Source organism: Oryctolagus cuniculus, chromosome 13, assembly GCF_964237555.1.
Source record: "Oryctolagus cuniculus chromosome 13, mOryCun1.1, whole genome shotgun sequence".
Lineage (NCBI taxonomy): Eukaryota > Metazoa > Chordata > Mammalia > Lagomorpha > Leporidae > Oryctolagus > Oryctolagus cuniculus.
Window position 1 is genome coordinate 54,852,962 of NC_091444.1, and position 12,689 is coordinate 54,865,650.

Here is a 12,689-nt window from a genome sequence, read left to right on the forward strand (position 1 = left end):
CTCCCCTCTGAGGACTCCCTCAGCGTGGTGCTTCCGACAGTGGTCAGAGCCACCGCTGGATTCCACGGGAGCTGGAGCTCAGATCAAAGACAGGACCTTCTGACTGAGGCCGCAGGGGTGCCAGCGCAATGCTCCTGTGATCACCCTGGGCTTCCACATGGCAGGGCCACGTGGGAGCTGACAGCAGCAGAGAAACAGTCCGAGGTCTGCCGAGCCGGAGGGTTGGGGCAGAGCCGCAGGAGCAATGTGATGCGACCGCCGTTCTGGCCCCTGTGTATCTGCCAGCCGGATGGCCTCAAGGTGCATCCTGGTCCCTCCGCTGGGCTCCGCCCCGAGAAGCGTGGTCTCCATTCACTCCTGGTGATCAGCACCACCTTACTCATCCACTGGGAAGTGTCAGGATTCCACACTGTTTTCCAGCAAGGCACTTGCATATTCTGTTCACCGGGAACCAGCTGCTGGGGCCCACACAGCTGCTAGTTATGCATCCCATTTCAAAATGTTGTCAAACACACTTAAAATGCCCCACCACGGGTGGGGGTTTGACTTAGTGGTTAAGATACCTATATCTCACACTGGGCCACCCGGGTTCAATTCCCGGCTCTGGCTCGTTTTCTGCCAATGCAGACCCTGGGAGGCAGTGGTGATGGCCCAAGTGACTGGGTTCTTCTCATCCACGTGGGAGACCTGGATGTAGTTCTTGGCTCCTGGCTTCGGTCTGGTCCAGTCATAGCCACTGCAGGCATTTGAGTGGAGCAGCAGATAGGGACTTGTGCATCCTCTCTCTCTATGTCTCTTTCTCAAAGAGTTAGTGATGATGCTATCATTAGCATATTGTTATAGACTGTACCTAACGAGTAAAAAGTTGAGCAAAGTGTGAAAAAATAAAAAACAAAATAGCAACCAGATTCTCAATTGCTAGCCACAGAAGTCCACTTTTTATTGAAGTATCACATACATATAGAAAAGCACCCAAATCCAACGGACACAAAAGAATTTTCACAAACTGAACACACCCAGAACGTGGCAACCAGAAACAGCAACCAGAAGCTCCCTGCGTGCCCCTGCTGATTCCCACCTCTTGCAGAGTAACTATTACCCTACTTGCCATAGCGACCATTCATTCTCACTGCTGTGTAGAATGCCTTAGGGTGAGCATACCAGAATGTTTTTACCCATTCAAGATGAGCATCTGGGTGCTTTCTGGTTTGCGGTTATTACGAAGGGCTCCTATGAACATCCTAATGCATTTCTTTTGGTGAATATATGTACACATTTCTGGTGGACAAACACCTAGCAGTGGAATTATTAGGTCATGTGGCATTTACATCCAACTTAAGTGATTTCATGGAAAAATATGGAACATACTGGTTGGTGCTTGGAGGAGCCAAGAACTGATAGAAATCTGGAAGGAGATTTAGGAAGATGGGTGTTAGCACACATAGCTTAGTGGGGCCAAGCAGTGAGCAGCACTGGTCTTCCCAAGACCCTGCCATCCCGCGACAGGGTAACCAGGGGACGCACCTCCCTGTAGCCTTCCAGCTCTCCACACCTCCCCTGCCAGATGACTGCCACCTTGGGAGGAGTCTCCTATCCCTTCATCTCCATGGCTCACAGCCCCCAGGCAGGAAGTCTCAGTAGCTCACCCCAAGCCACTGGCTGGTGCAGAGCTGGAAAGGGGGTGCGTGGGAGACAAGGAACACCTTCCTGCCGCCGCTTCCACAGTGGCAGGAGGGCACTGCGTCCCAGTCAATTCCTGTGTATCCCGTGGGAAGGGCTGGCAAACACTGGAGAACCACGTTGAAAACAGGGCAGCTGTGTTACACTGCGCTCCACCGCCCACGCAGGTTCACTGCAGTCACCTTCCCCCGACTGTTGGAGGGGCAGGAGGCTCACTGCTGTGGCTGTGTATCGTACAGCCCATGTGTGCGCATGCACCTTTAAGAAGTGGGAACTGAGTTCAGGAACACTTTAGAAGGGATGACCCACAAAAAGTGCTTCCAAAAAAGGTTTGGAAGGAGGAGGCGGGGCAGGAGAGAAAAGCACCCATTGGGGGAAGTAAGGAGGAAAAGGAGAAAAGAGGGAGGCAGAACGCAGGGACAAATAAAACCAAAGCAGGAGGAGGTCTGGGGAAAACTACAAGCACATTTTTCCTTGACCTGATTTTGCCACAGTTTTCTGTGCTGTTCCAGTTTCTCGGTTTCTCTGATGGGCCTTTTCAGATTGTGCTTGGCTGTATCACATTAACGATGCTGACATGGGCCACAGAATACAGAGATCCTGCTTGGAAACCAAACCATAGGAGGACTGGAGGGGTCGTCATCACGCCTAGTGTGCAGTTCTGCTGTAGTCTGAGCACACAGCCTCCTAACAACATGGGTATCACTGGTGAGCTTTCAACAGCAGCAGTGAGGAACGAAGATGCACTGAAACCATTCACGCAGGGCGCGGGCCACTAGGTTTGCTTCTCCGTTAGGCACCGTGATGCTACTCATCCGACTGAGCCACGGTTATCCTGAAGTCACACATTCTTCCCTGTACTGTCTCTTGGCATTCAGTACCTTTGGCAGACAGGCAGGGGGAGTAACCGCCATCGCCCCTCGTGTGCAGGGGAGGACATCTGAGGTGCACAAGGGCTCGCCCTGGATCACACAGCAGGGCCCCGTCACAGCCAAGGAGACAGGCAGCTTCCAAACAGATGGAACAGAGCAAAGTTCACAGAGAGCTCTCTGCTCCCACAGCCTCTCCCCCTCTTTCCCCAGGGGTGCCAGGAGTCTGGCTTAGAAGGGGCCTGCAGGTTTGTCTCAGAAAACCCAAGCCCCAATCCACTGCCGCCCAGCTTTCCCTGGCGCGCCCAGGTCTCCTCTGCTACAGTCTGCGTGAGCACGCACGCTCCGCAGGCCTCCTGCCGGCACGGCTGCGAGGAGCAGGGGGTGGCTGAGGCCACAGGGTGCTACGGCCACACTGTACTACAGGTCATCTGCCTGCTTACCAGCGACCAAACCCAGAAGGCAGCATAGCTCGGGGCTCAGCGAGCGCTCGGGAGCCCCAGTGCCTGCACCACAGTTTCCAGCTTACTAGCTACGAGGAGCCTTCCAACAGTCCATGAAAGAAAGGAATCATAACACTCTATGTTGACACAAAAAAATTTAAACCCATGAAATCATCACATGCACTTCCTGAAGACTCCTTGTATGAATGGATTGCCTATTTTTTTTTCTGCCAAAATACTAAGTTTAATTCCACTTTCCGTGAAGTTTTCCCACAACTCTACAACCTGGAACAGACTAGGCAATCTCTCTGCATCTCCCTTCTTATTCGCTCTCAAACGGAGCCACACCTTCGTGGTACTGACTGCGGGAGGATTAAATAACACAGGTGATGCTGGGGTGGGGCTGTCACACAGCGGGCTGCTGCTGCCATCACTCACCCCTGTGGGGGCAGGAATCCCCGAAGGGCTCAGTGTTGCAGCCAGATGGGCTCAAGTAATGGCGCCCACATTATAACTGCCGAGCAGGGGCTGGAACAGGGGGCAGCAGGAACAGGGAGTCCCTGCAGGGCACAGTCCCCCTTGGTCTGCTGCAATGTCCTCCCCATGGGTCTCCTTGTGGAAGGCCCACCTTCAGTGGCCAACAGGAAACAGCGGGAAGCCAGGGCCACCCACCAGCGTCTGGGCCACATGGTCTCGGGAAAACATGTGTGCAGAAAAATTCCAGTCCCATGGGTTGCTTCCCTTAAATGGGATGAAAACACAGGAGACAGAGAGCGCCCAGAACCACTCACTGCAGGAAGGGAGATGGCAATCTTCCCTGTGTATTTCACTGGATTAAGACACTTTCATATGATCTAAATGATTTTCAGTGGGGGATATTGGGGCACGGTTTTTCGATACACTTTCCATGGAAGCTGACTAACTTGGTGAATTTAAACTTGGGAATCAATGTTCGCAGATCTAAACCTTCCAATATGTACTAGTTCTTACGTGGCACATTTGTTATTTGGTTATTAAAAAAAGTCTATTTTCTTTATCAGTAATGAAAACAACTTAAAAATGAAAAGAAAAAGGTGACAGTGAATGCCATGAAGAAACCAAACAAAAGAGAGAGAGACAAGCTCCCACCGTGGAGGCTGGGCAGGGATGGGTGTGGGCTATGTCCCTAAGCTAAGAGCATGCACGGTCTCCACCAGGGAATTTTACAGACAGAAAAGGAGGCATCGTCGGCACCGACTGCAGTTAGAGAATGGTACAAAAGAACTTCTTCTCTCGGAAGGGGTTTTCTGACGCAGGCACAGGACTGATGAGAGGGTCTTCCCGCACGTGGGCTTCACAGTAGGCCAGGAGGTCTGCAGCTGCCTGGGAGACCTGTAGGGACACACAGCACAGGTGCTCGGTCAAGGCCAGTTCACAGGATGGTTCACTGAGGGAGTCCCGTGGACAGTGGTGGGCAAAGGTGCGGCTGGCTGTGCGCGGCCAGCCAAAGGCCATGCCCAGGCAAGAGAGGACTCAATGCAAACCCCCAGGAGAGATGTGCCCTAGGATGGCAGGCAGCAGAGACACAGGAAAACATCCTGAAAGCTGGTTCATGCCACAGAGGTCTGTAACAGCTGGGGCCGGGCCAGGCTGAAGCCTGGAGCTGAAGTCTCCCATGTGCAAGGCAGAGACCCAACTACCGCAGCCATCATGGCCTCCTCTCAGGGTGCACACGAGCAGGAAGCTGGGTCAGAGGAGGAGGAGCCAGGACGCAAACCCAGGCACCTGATATGGGATGCAGGTGTCCCAGGTGGTGTCTTCAGTACTCCACTAACGCCTCCCCCTCTCCCCCAGTGGTTCTTGTTCTACTCTCAGCTGGGGGACAAGTGGACAAGTGGAAGCCCCAGGATCCACGCGACTCTGCTAACCAGCTCTAGAAGCGTACAGGATACTGCCCCAGCCACACCAGCACAAGCGTACTTATTTTTGTCAGTTCACTGCAAATCCACTCTCACTCCCCATAGAGCGAGGCCCTTCATCCTCCTCGACAGAACACATGCTTTCCCCGGGGGTGGCAGCTCCCCTGCGGCACAGCTGCCCCTCACTGTCACACAGCTCTTTCCACTCCAGGTTCCTTACGGGCTTATCTTCACCCGCTGGTACATGGCAACCGTGCATCCAACTGTCCCCAGCTCAAGTCCAGAGGGGAAGCTGAGTGGCACAGGGCAGGATGCCAGGAAGCATCCTCGAAGAGGGAGACAGAGCTACTGGCTCACTGTCCGTCATGCGCTTGGCTAATGAATCCCCGCACATTAACTCATCCTGCCCAGGAGCCTGTTCTGCCCGCACGTGCCTATCAGAGGCTCACATGCTGGGGTAAGCACACAGAGTCAAATGAAGTGCTGTGAGAACATGCAACGTCTAACTTTTCCAGAATGATACAAGCCATGCCACAAGTGGATGACAAAGTGTTTCAAACCACGCGAGCCACACGATTCCCTTCTGAGGTTTAACTCCCAATATTTTACACAGATTCAACCTCTGACTCCCAGCCAGGTCCACCTCTTTTTGCACATATTCCAGTTAATAACTCTGGTAGAGACATATGAGAATAGTGAATTTTTTTTCTCTCAAATACATCAACATGAAGTTGAGATCAATTAACCTAAGTCCTGGCAAAGCCTGCATTTGTTGGGAGTGTGGAATGGAGAAAGTTCTACCTCCACCCCTAAGCTAGCTGTGTGAGCTTGGGGAAGTGACTCAACCCCTCAGAGCTTTACTTTTCTCATCTGCAAATGCAGTCTGCTATCTCTAAAGGGACTTTTACTCTAAATAGTAGTCTACGATCCCACCTTTGAAAGCACTGTGGTCAGCATTTAAAACCCTACGTACGTGTCTGCTGAGTTGTATGGGAGTGTTTGAAGTTTGTAGTGGTGGACAGGACACCCGTGCAGGAATCTCCCAGGGAAGAGGGTGCCCGGGGGAGGACCAAGGCCGCAGGAGACCTGCGCAGTCGCTGCCAGGGAGGCCGACTCCGTCCGCAGAGCTGTGGCCCATACACAAGCAGATGGGACTCGCACAGTGAGTACTGCAGTGCACGGCCAGACCCCGGGAGACAGCCCTGCGTGCCCCAGCTCACTGCCACCTCTTGAATAAAGGCCAAGTGCTCTCCCTGACCACCTCCGTGTCATCACCCTTGCCCCACAGCGGGCACCTCATCACGCCCTGGGAAGCACAGGTTGCTGGGTCTCCCCCATGGCCACCCTGGGCCACTGAATTCACCCACTCACCCCTCTGGCACCCACTGGGAAGTGGTGTCCGCTGCTGCCCAGCACAGAAAGAGGGCTGCAGCGTTGAAGCAACCACCTTCACCCTTGAAGGGCCCCAGCCTCTTGGATCTGCCAGACGTTGGCCCTGACCGGAGGGAGCTCTTCCAGGTTTTCATTTCTGAATGTCTCGCTGGACTCCTCCTTTCCATTTGCTCATCTAGTTCCTGTTTTGGGACATACTCCAGTTGATTCTGAATTCTCTCTCAGCCTCATTATCTCACCCAGGAAGTACTCACTGAATAGTCACCTTTTAGCTAATGGAGAGGATAGAATGCAGGGGAAAGAAAAGGCAAGATTTGGAAGATCTAACTGAGAAGATACACACGTTATGATGCTCCTGTAACAATCTGCACTCACAGAGGAGCAGCTGCATGCCACTGCAGCAGCCTGACCGGAGGCAAGGAGATGGGCCGTCCCCTTGGCAGCGGTCTCCTTGGTAAACCTACCGCCTTGCCCAGAAGGTGGCCCTTGGTCTTTTGGGCCCCAAAATATGACTTTCTGGCATACTGAGAATGGATCATTTTTTTGTGGAAGACTTATATTTGACAGGTTCAGGAGGTGGCTGCACAAAACCATAAAAATAACAGTAGCTAACATTTATCGAGTGGTCAGTATGTGCTGGCCATGGAGTTGAATCCGTCACCTAATTCTTCTGATTTACCCACCTAATTCTTCTGATAGGTACAATTTTTAAAATGGATTTCAATTCACACAAACTGAATATTGTATAATACAACATGATGTATTCTTATTTTTAAAAATTTTCAGAAAATATTTTACTTATTTATTTGAGAGGCAGAGTTATAGAGAGAGGGAAAGACAGAGAGAAAGGTCTTCCAACCACTGGTTCACTCCCCAAATGGCCACAATGGCCAGAGCTGAGCTGATCTGAAGCCAGGAGCTTCTTTCAGGTCTCCTACATGGGTGCAGGAACCCAAGCACTTGGGCCGCTTTCCCAGGCCACAAGCAGAGAGCTGGATTGGAAGAGGAGCAGCTGGGACACGAACTAGCACCCATATGGGATGCTGGCACCACAGGTAGGGGCTTAGCATACTATGCCACAGTACTGGCCCATACATGATGTGTTTTTTAAAATTTTATTTTCATTTGAAAGGAAGAGAGACAGAGAGTGAGAGAGGTCTTCCATCCACTGGGTCACTCCCCCAGATGCTGGCAACAGCCAAGGCTAGGCCAGGCTGAAGCCAGGAGCCAGGGACTCAATCCTAGTCTCCCATGTGGGTCAGAACTCAAGTACTCAGGCCATCACCAGCTGCCTCCTGGGGTACACATTAGCAGGAAGTTGGACTCGGAAGCAGAGTCAGAACTCGAACCCAGGCACTCCAATATGCAATGCAGGTCTCAGGAGTGGTGTCTTCACTGTTACAAACATGGTATTTTGCTATATGTATATGTTGTGAATGGCTAAATTGAGCCAGTGAACGTATTTATTACCTCAAATATTTATTCATATGATGTGTGCTGTGTAGTAAAAATTTTTTAAATCTACTCTTTTAGCAATTTCTCAGTATACATGATGAGGATTAGTCTTAAAGCTCTTGTACAGATGAGGAAACTAAGACACAATGGTTAAGAAGGCCACACATCTAGGACAGGAAACCAGAATCTGAAGCTAAGCAGTCTACACTGTACAGAACCCACACTCTCGGCCACCATGCCACAGCAGTGACTTACTCAGTGATAGTGAGATAACTGTCAAGTGCCCAGCACCCTCTCTCCTTGCAGATCAGCTAGCTACCCGGGAGCCCACAGGACCAGAAAGAAGAAACAGCCTGGCACCTAAAGTTTCTTAAGTCGCTTCATTTAATCTGGGGACAGTAAGTGTCCTTGGCTGAGACTCGCTCCTCTCCCCACCGGCCTGCGCTGAGAAGTGCTGGGACGGACACTGACACTGTGGCCTGGGAGAGTCTCCTCCCTCCAGGCTCCTGGCCTGGAAATCCCCCTTCCACCTCCACGTGGGACCCAACTACTGTAGTCAGAAGTTGGCCTGCTAAACTATCCTGACAGCATCTGTCCCCGGATCCATGACTGCTTACACAGAAGGCATTGATATTCGCCAGCGGTGAAATGGATTAGTTTAATTCTCTGCGCACAACCTGGAGGGGGCTGCTGCACCACCAACCAGAGCATCATGGCTGAGGCATTGCAGGAGGGGGCTCAGTGCTGGGACTCTGGGGGACAGCCCGCGGGGCCTGCAATCCTCTCTCACCCTAGCGTGTCTTCCTGCCCTTGTCTGCCGCACCCTAGCAATCACGCTGTCACAGTCTGGCCTTGCCATGCCAAGCAGGGCTCCTTTAGGAACCGTTCTGTCACTTCCCAAAGGTGAGACTGGACTGGAGACCACAGTTGTTCTTACACTGCCTCCTTTTGTTAGGATTGCACTTCCGCTGTCCTGAGCACCGCTACAGTTCTCCTCTGGATTGTGGAGTCCTGACTTCCCATGTGTAGGACAGAAATGAACACATCATGAGGCCAGTATCAGCACCAGTTTAAGGCCAATTGTGTGCATCTCTTTTGGCTTCTTGCACTATTAATTTTCTAGATGCACTCAAGACTGATCGATACAAAGCTGCTGCAGCCTGAACGCCTCTCCAGAACTCATGCCGACTGCTACTGTGAGGTGCTAGGAGGAGGACCTCTACGAGGATGGTAAGAGCATGGAGGCACCACCCTGCCTGTGAACCAAGGCTGGAAGTGGGTGAGCTATCTTGGAATGGGCTGCTGAGAAAAGGCTGAGTCGGGCCCCATTTCTTTCCTTTATATGTCACCCTGTCTGTAGCAGACTGCTACCGCAGCAAAAGTGGACTATGACAGTAACACTGTAAAGGGTGGTCTACTCGGACACAGCTGTGTTTTTTTTTTTTGTTTGTTTGTTTGTTTAAGAATTATTTTATCTATTTGAAAGAGAGTTAACAGAGAGAGGTAGAACCAGAGAGAGAGAGAGGTCTTCCATTCCGCTGGTTCACTCCCCAAATGACCGTAACAGCCAGAGCTGAGCTGAAGCCAGGAGCCAGGAGCTTCCTCCGGGTTTCCCACCCAGGTGCAGGGGCCCAAGGACTTGGGCCACCTTCTGTTTTCCCAGGCGCATTAGCAGGGAGCTGGATCGGAAGTGGAGTATCTGGGACTCGAACTGGCACCCATATGGGATGCTGGTACTGCAGGCTGGGGCTTTAACCTGCTGTGCCACAGCACCGGCCCTGGACACAGCTGTTTTTAATAGGCTCGGTCATCTTTTTATATTTTTTTTTAACTTTTATTTAATAAATTTCCAAAGTACGGCTTTTGGATTACAGCAGCTTTTCCCACCCGCAACCATCCCATTCTTCATCAAGATTCATTTTCAATTATTTTTATATACACAAGATCAATTTAGTATATACTAAGTAAAGATTTCAACAGTTTGCACCCACACAGATACACAAAGTATAAAGTACTGTTTGAGTACTAGTTATACCATTACTTCACATAGTGCAACACATTAAGGACAGAGATCCTACATGGGGAGTAAGTGCACAGGGATTCCTGTTGATTTAACAATTGACAGTCTTATTTATGATGTTAGTAATCACTTGAGGCTCTTGTCATGAGCTGCCAAGGCTATGGAAGCCTCTTGAGTTTGCCAACTCTGATCTTATTTAGACAAGGTCATAGTCAAAGTGGAGGTTCTCTCCTTCCTTCAGAGAAAGGTACCTCCTTCTTTGATGGCCCATTCTTTCCGCTGGGATCGCACTCACAGAAATCTTTAATTTAGTTTAGTTTTTTTTTTTTTTTTTGCCAGTTTTCTTGGCTTTCCATGCCGGAGAAACTCTCATGGGCTTTTTAGCCAGATTCGAATGCCTTAAGGGCTGATTCTGAGGCCAGAGTGCTGTTTAGGACATCTGCCATTCTGTGAGTCTGCTGTGTATCCTGCTTCCCATGTTAGATCATGCTCTCCTTTTTAAGTCTATCAGTTAGTATCAGCAGTCACTAGTCTTATTTATGTGATCTCTTTGACTCTTAGACCTATCATTATGATCAATTGTGAACTGAAACTCATCACTTGGACTAGTGAGATGGTATTGGTACATGCCACCTTGATGGGATTGAATTGGAATCCCCTGGCACATTTCTAACTCTACCATTAGGGTAAGTCCGATTGTAGGCTCGGTCATCTTACAACAAAATCACACAGGGAGTTTTCCAGCTTAATCAGCTCCCTTGTCTCACTGTATCACCAAAGTTATATTGGGGAACCCCTGAAGTGATCAAACAAGCTCAGTCCAGGCGATGGCTGTCATGACGAGCCTTACATGTGAAGGCGGCATCCTCATACACAGCTCAGTATCCAGGTGATACTCAGGTTGAATGGGAGGGCTTTCTTATTCGGCCCTCATTGATTGTTTATGGCTGGACCTTTCCTACCTAGAAAACACAGGCTGTGAACATTGCCAGTTCCCATAAAACATCTAGTATCTTTGAAACAAAATAAGAGGCAGGTGTCGTGGTGTAGCAGGTAAAGCCGCTGCCTGCGACACCTGCATCCTATATGTGTGCAGGTTTGAATCTTGGCTACTCCATTTCCATTCTAGCTCCCTGATAATACACCTGGGAAAGCAGTGGAAGATGGCCCAAGTGCTTGGGCACCTGCATACAAGTGGGAGACCAGGAAGAAGCTCCTGGCTCTTGGCTTTGGCTTGGCTCAGCTCTGGCCGTTGTGGCCATTTGGGGGGTGAACCAGCATATGGAAGAGCTTGCTCTCCCTCTCGTTCTCTCCCTTCCTTCCTCCCTCTCGCTCTGTAACTCTGCCTTTCAAATAAATAAAATAAGTCTTAGAAAAAAAAAACTGTTTTCAGAGAGGAAACTGTACTCTGGTAGAAAACTGTAAACTCCCTTCCTGTGTGTGCCTTCTTGTCAAGCCTGAAGTTGGCCTGAGTTCAAGTCAGCTATGATGAAATGCTCAGAGCATCCCTGCTTCCCTCTTTGGTATTGAACTGTTATGGTTATAAGATAACAGATGTTGAAAGCAAAAGCAGTCAGTAGCCTGGGAACAACTGTGGAATTCTACCATTACATTTCAGACTGAAAGAGGTGATTAAGACAGCCCAAGTTAGCACATAATCCTGTTAGTTGCACTATAATTACAAGCTTCAATGATGGGAGAAAATGTTGCAATTACTATACTTACACTCTATGACAAGACAGATGACATAATTACCATCTGGCTGTGACACCACTGCACTTATCCTTTGCATCTGAAGAGACCTACACCTATTTCTCAGCAACCCTGGTCTACTTAACACTACCAGTTGGGACTGATTAAAAGCATCTTTGGTGGTTTTGCTTGTTCTTTCCTCCACCCCAAGAAAATATACTGCAAGATTATAATTAGGTGCACAGTCAAGTTGTGGCCAGCATGGCCCAGGGCTAGCATTTACAAGGCTGAACTTGAACTTGGTGTGCATTCTACTGGAGACATGTGTGGGTTACTCCTAACAGTATTCTCAGAACATTACAGTTACATGCCTTACTCTAAATTCTCTACAATCACCACAGGGTGAACCTTTGTGATTCCCCCAACTTTTTTTTTTAAGATTTTATTTATTTATTTGAGAGGTAGAGTTACAGACAGAGAGAGGGAGAGGCAGAGAGAAAGGTCTTCCATCCACTGGTTCATTCCCCAAATAGCTGCAATGGCTGGAGCTGGGCTGATCCAAAGCCAGGAGCCAGGAGTTTCTTCCGGGTCTCCCACATTGGTGCAGGGAACCAAGTACTGGGGTCATCTTCCACTGCTTTCTCAGGCCATAACATAGAGCTGGATCAGAAGAGGGGCAGCTGGGACTCTAACTGGCACCCATTTGGGATGCTGGCTCTGCAGGCAGAGGCTTAGCCTACTGTGCCACAGCACTGGCCCCTCCCTCTTCTTCTACCATTGAGAAGTATTGGAGAATAACACACCAGTTCTGAAGGGAACTCTCTGGATGCTTCCATATTAATGGCTTCCGGTGGATACCAATAACTACTTCATTGCTCCTGATCAATACAATCAACGACATAAGGAATTCTCCTTCACTGGTAAATGGCCTACATGGGCTATTTACATCTGGTGGGTCCCAGACGGCATCTAGCTGGGAGTGGGGAAAGTTGTACCAGCAGAAACCAGAGGAAGGAATGGTGGGAGAGAAGTGTGGATGAGAGAGTCATACAACAGAGTCCCTCTGTGAATTCTCAGGTCAAGTGTCCCCCAGCAGGGTAACCACTGTCATTGGCAGAAAGGCTTTTTGTTTCTTCCATCAAAAGCAAACTGCACACTGGAAGATGCAGGAAAGAGAGTTTTAATATCACCAACTGCACCTGCACAATAGCTATTATTCCATGGCTTTCGCCACCTAACA

At 49.9% G+C, this 12,689-nt stretch overlaps 1 protein-coding gene across 1 annotated transcript in view; it reads right to left on the reverse strand.

Moving 5' to 3' along the window:
* Positions 1-908: 908 nt before the first annotated feature.
* GNG4 (G protein subunit gamma 4) overlaps positions 909-12,689 on the reverse strand; it is a 73,558-nt gene continuing 61,777 nt past the window's right edge. Inside the window, exon 4 of the mRNA XM_008268237.4 lies at positions 909-4,363. Coding sequence (XP_008266459.1) covers positions 4,235-4,363 — 129 coding nt within the window. The 3' untranslated portion in view covers positions 909-4,234. The remainder of the gene's footprint in view (positions 4,364-12,689) is intronic.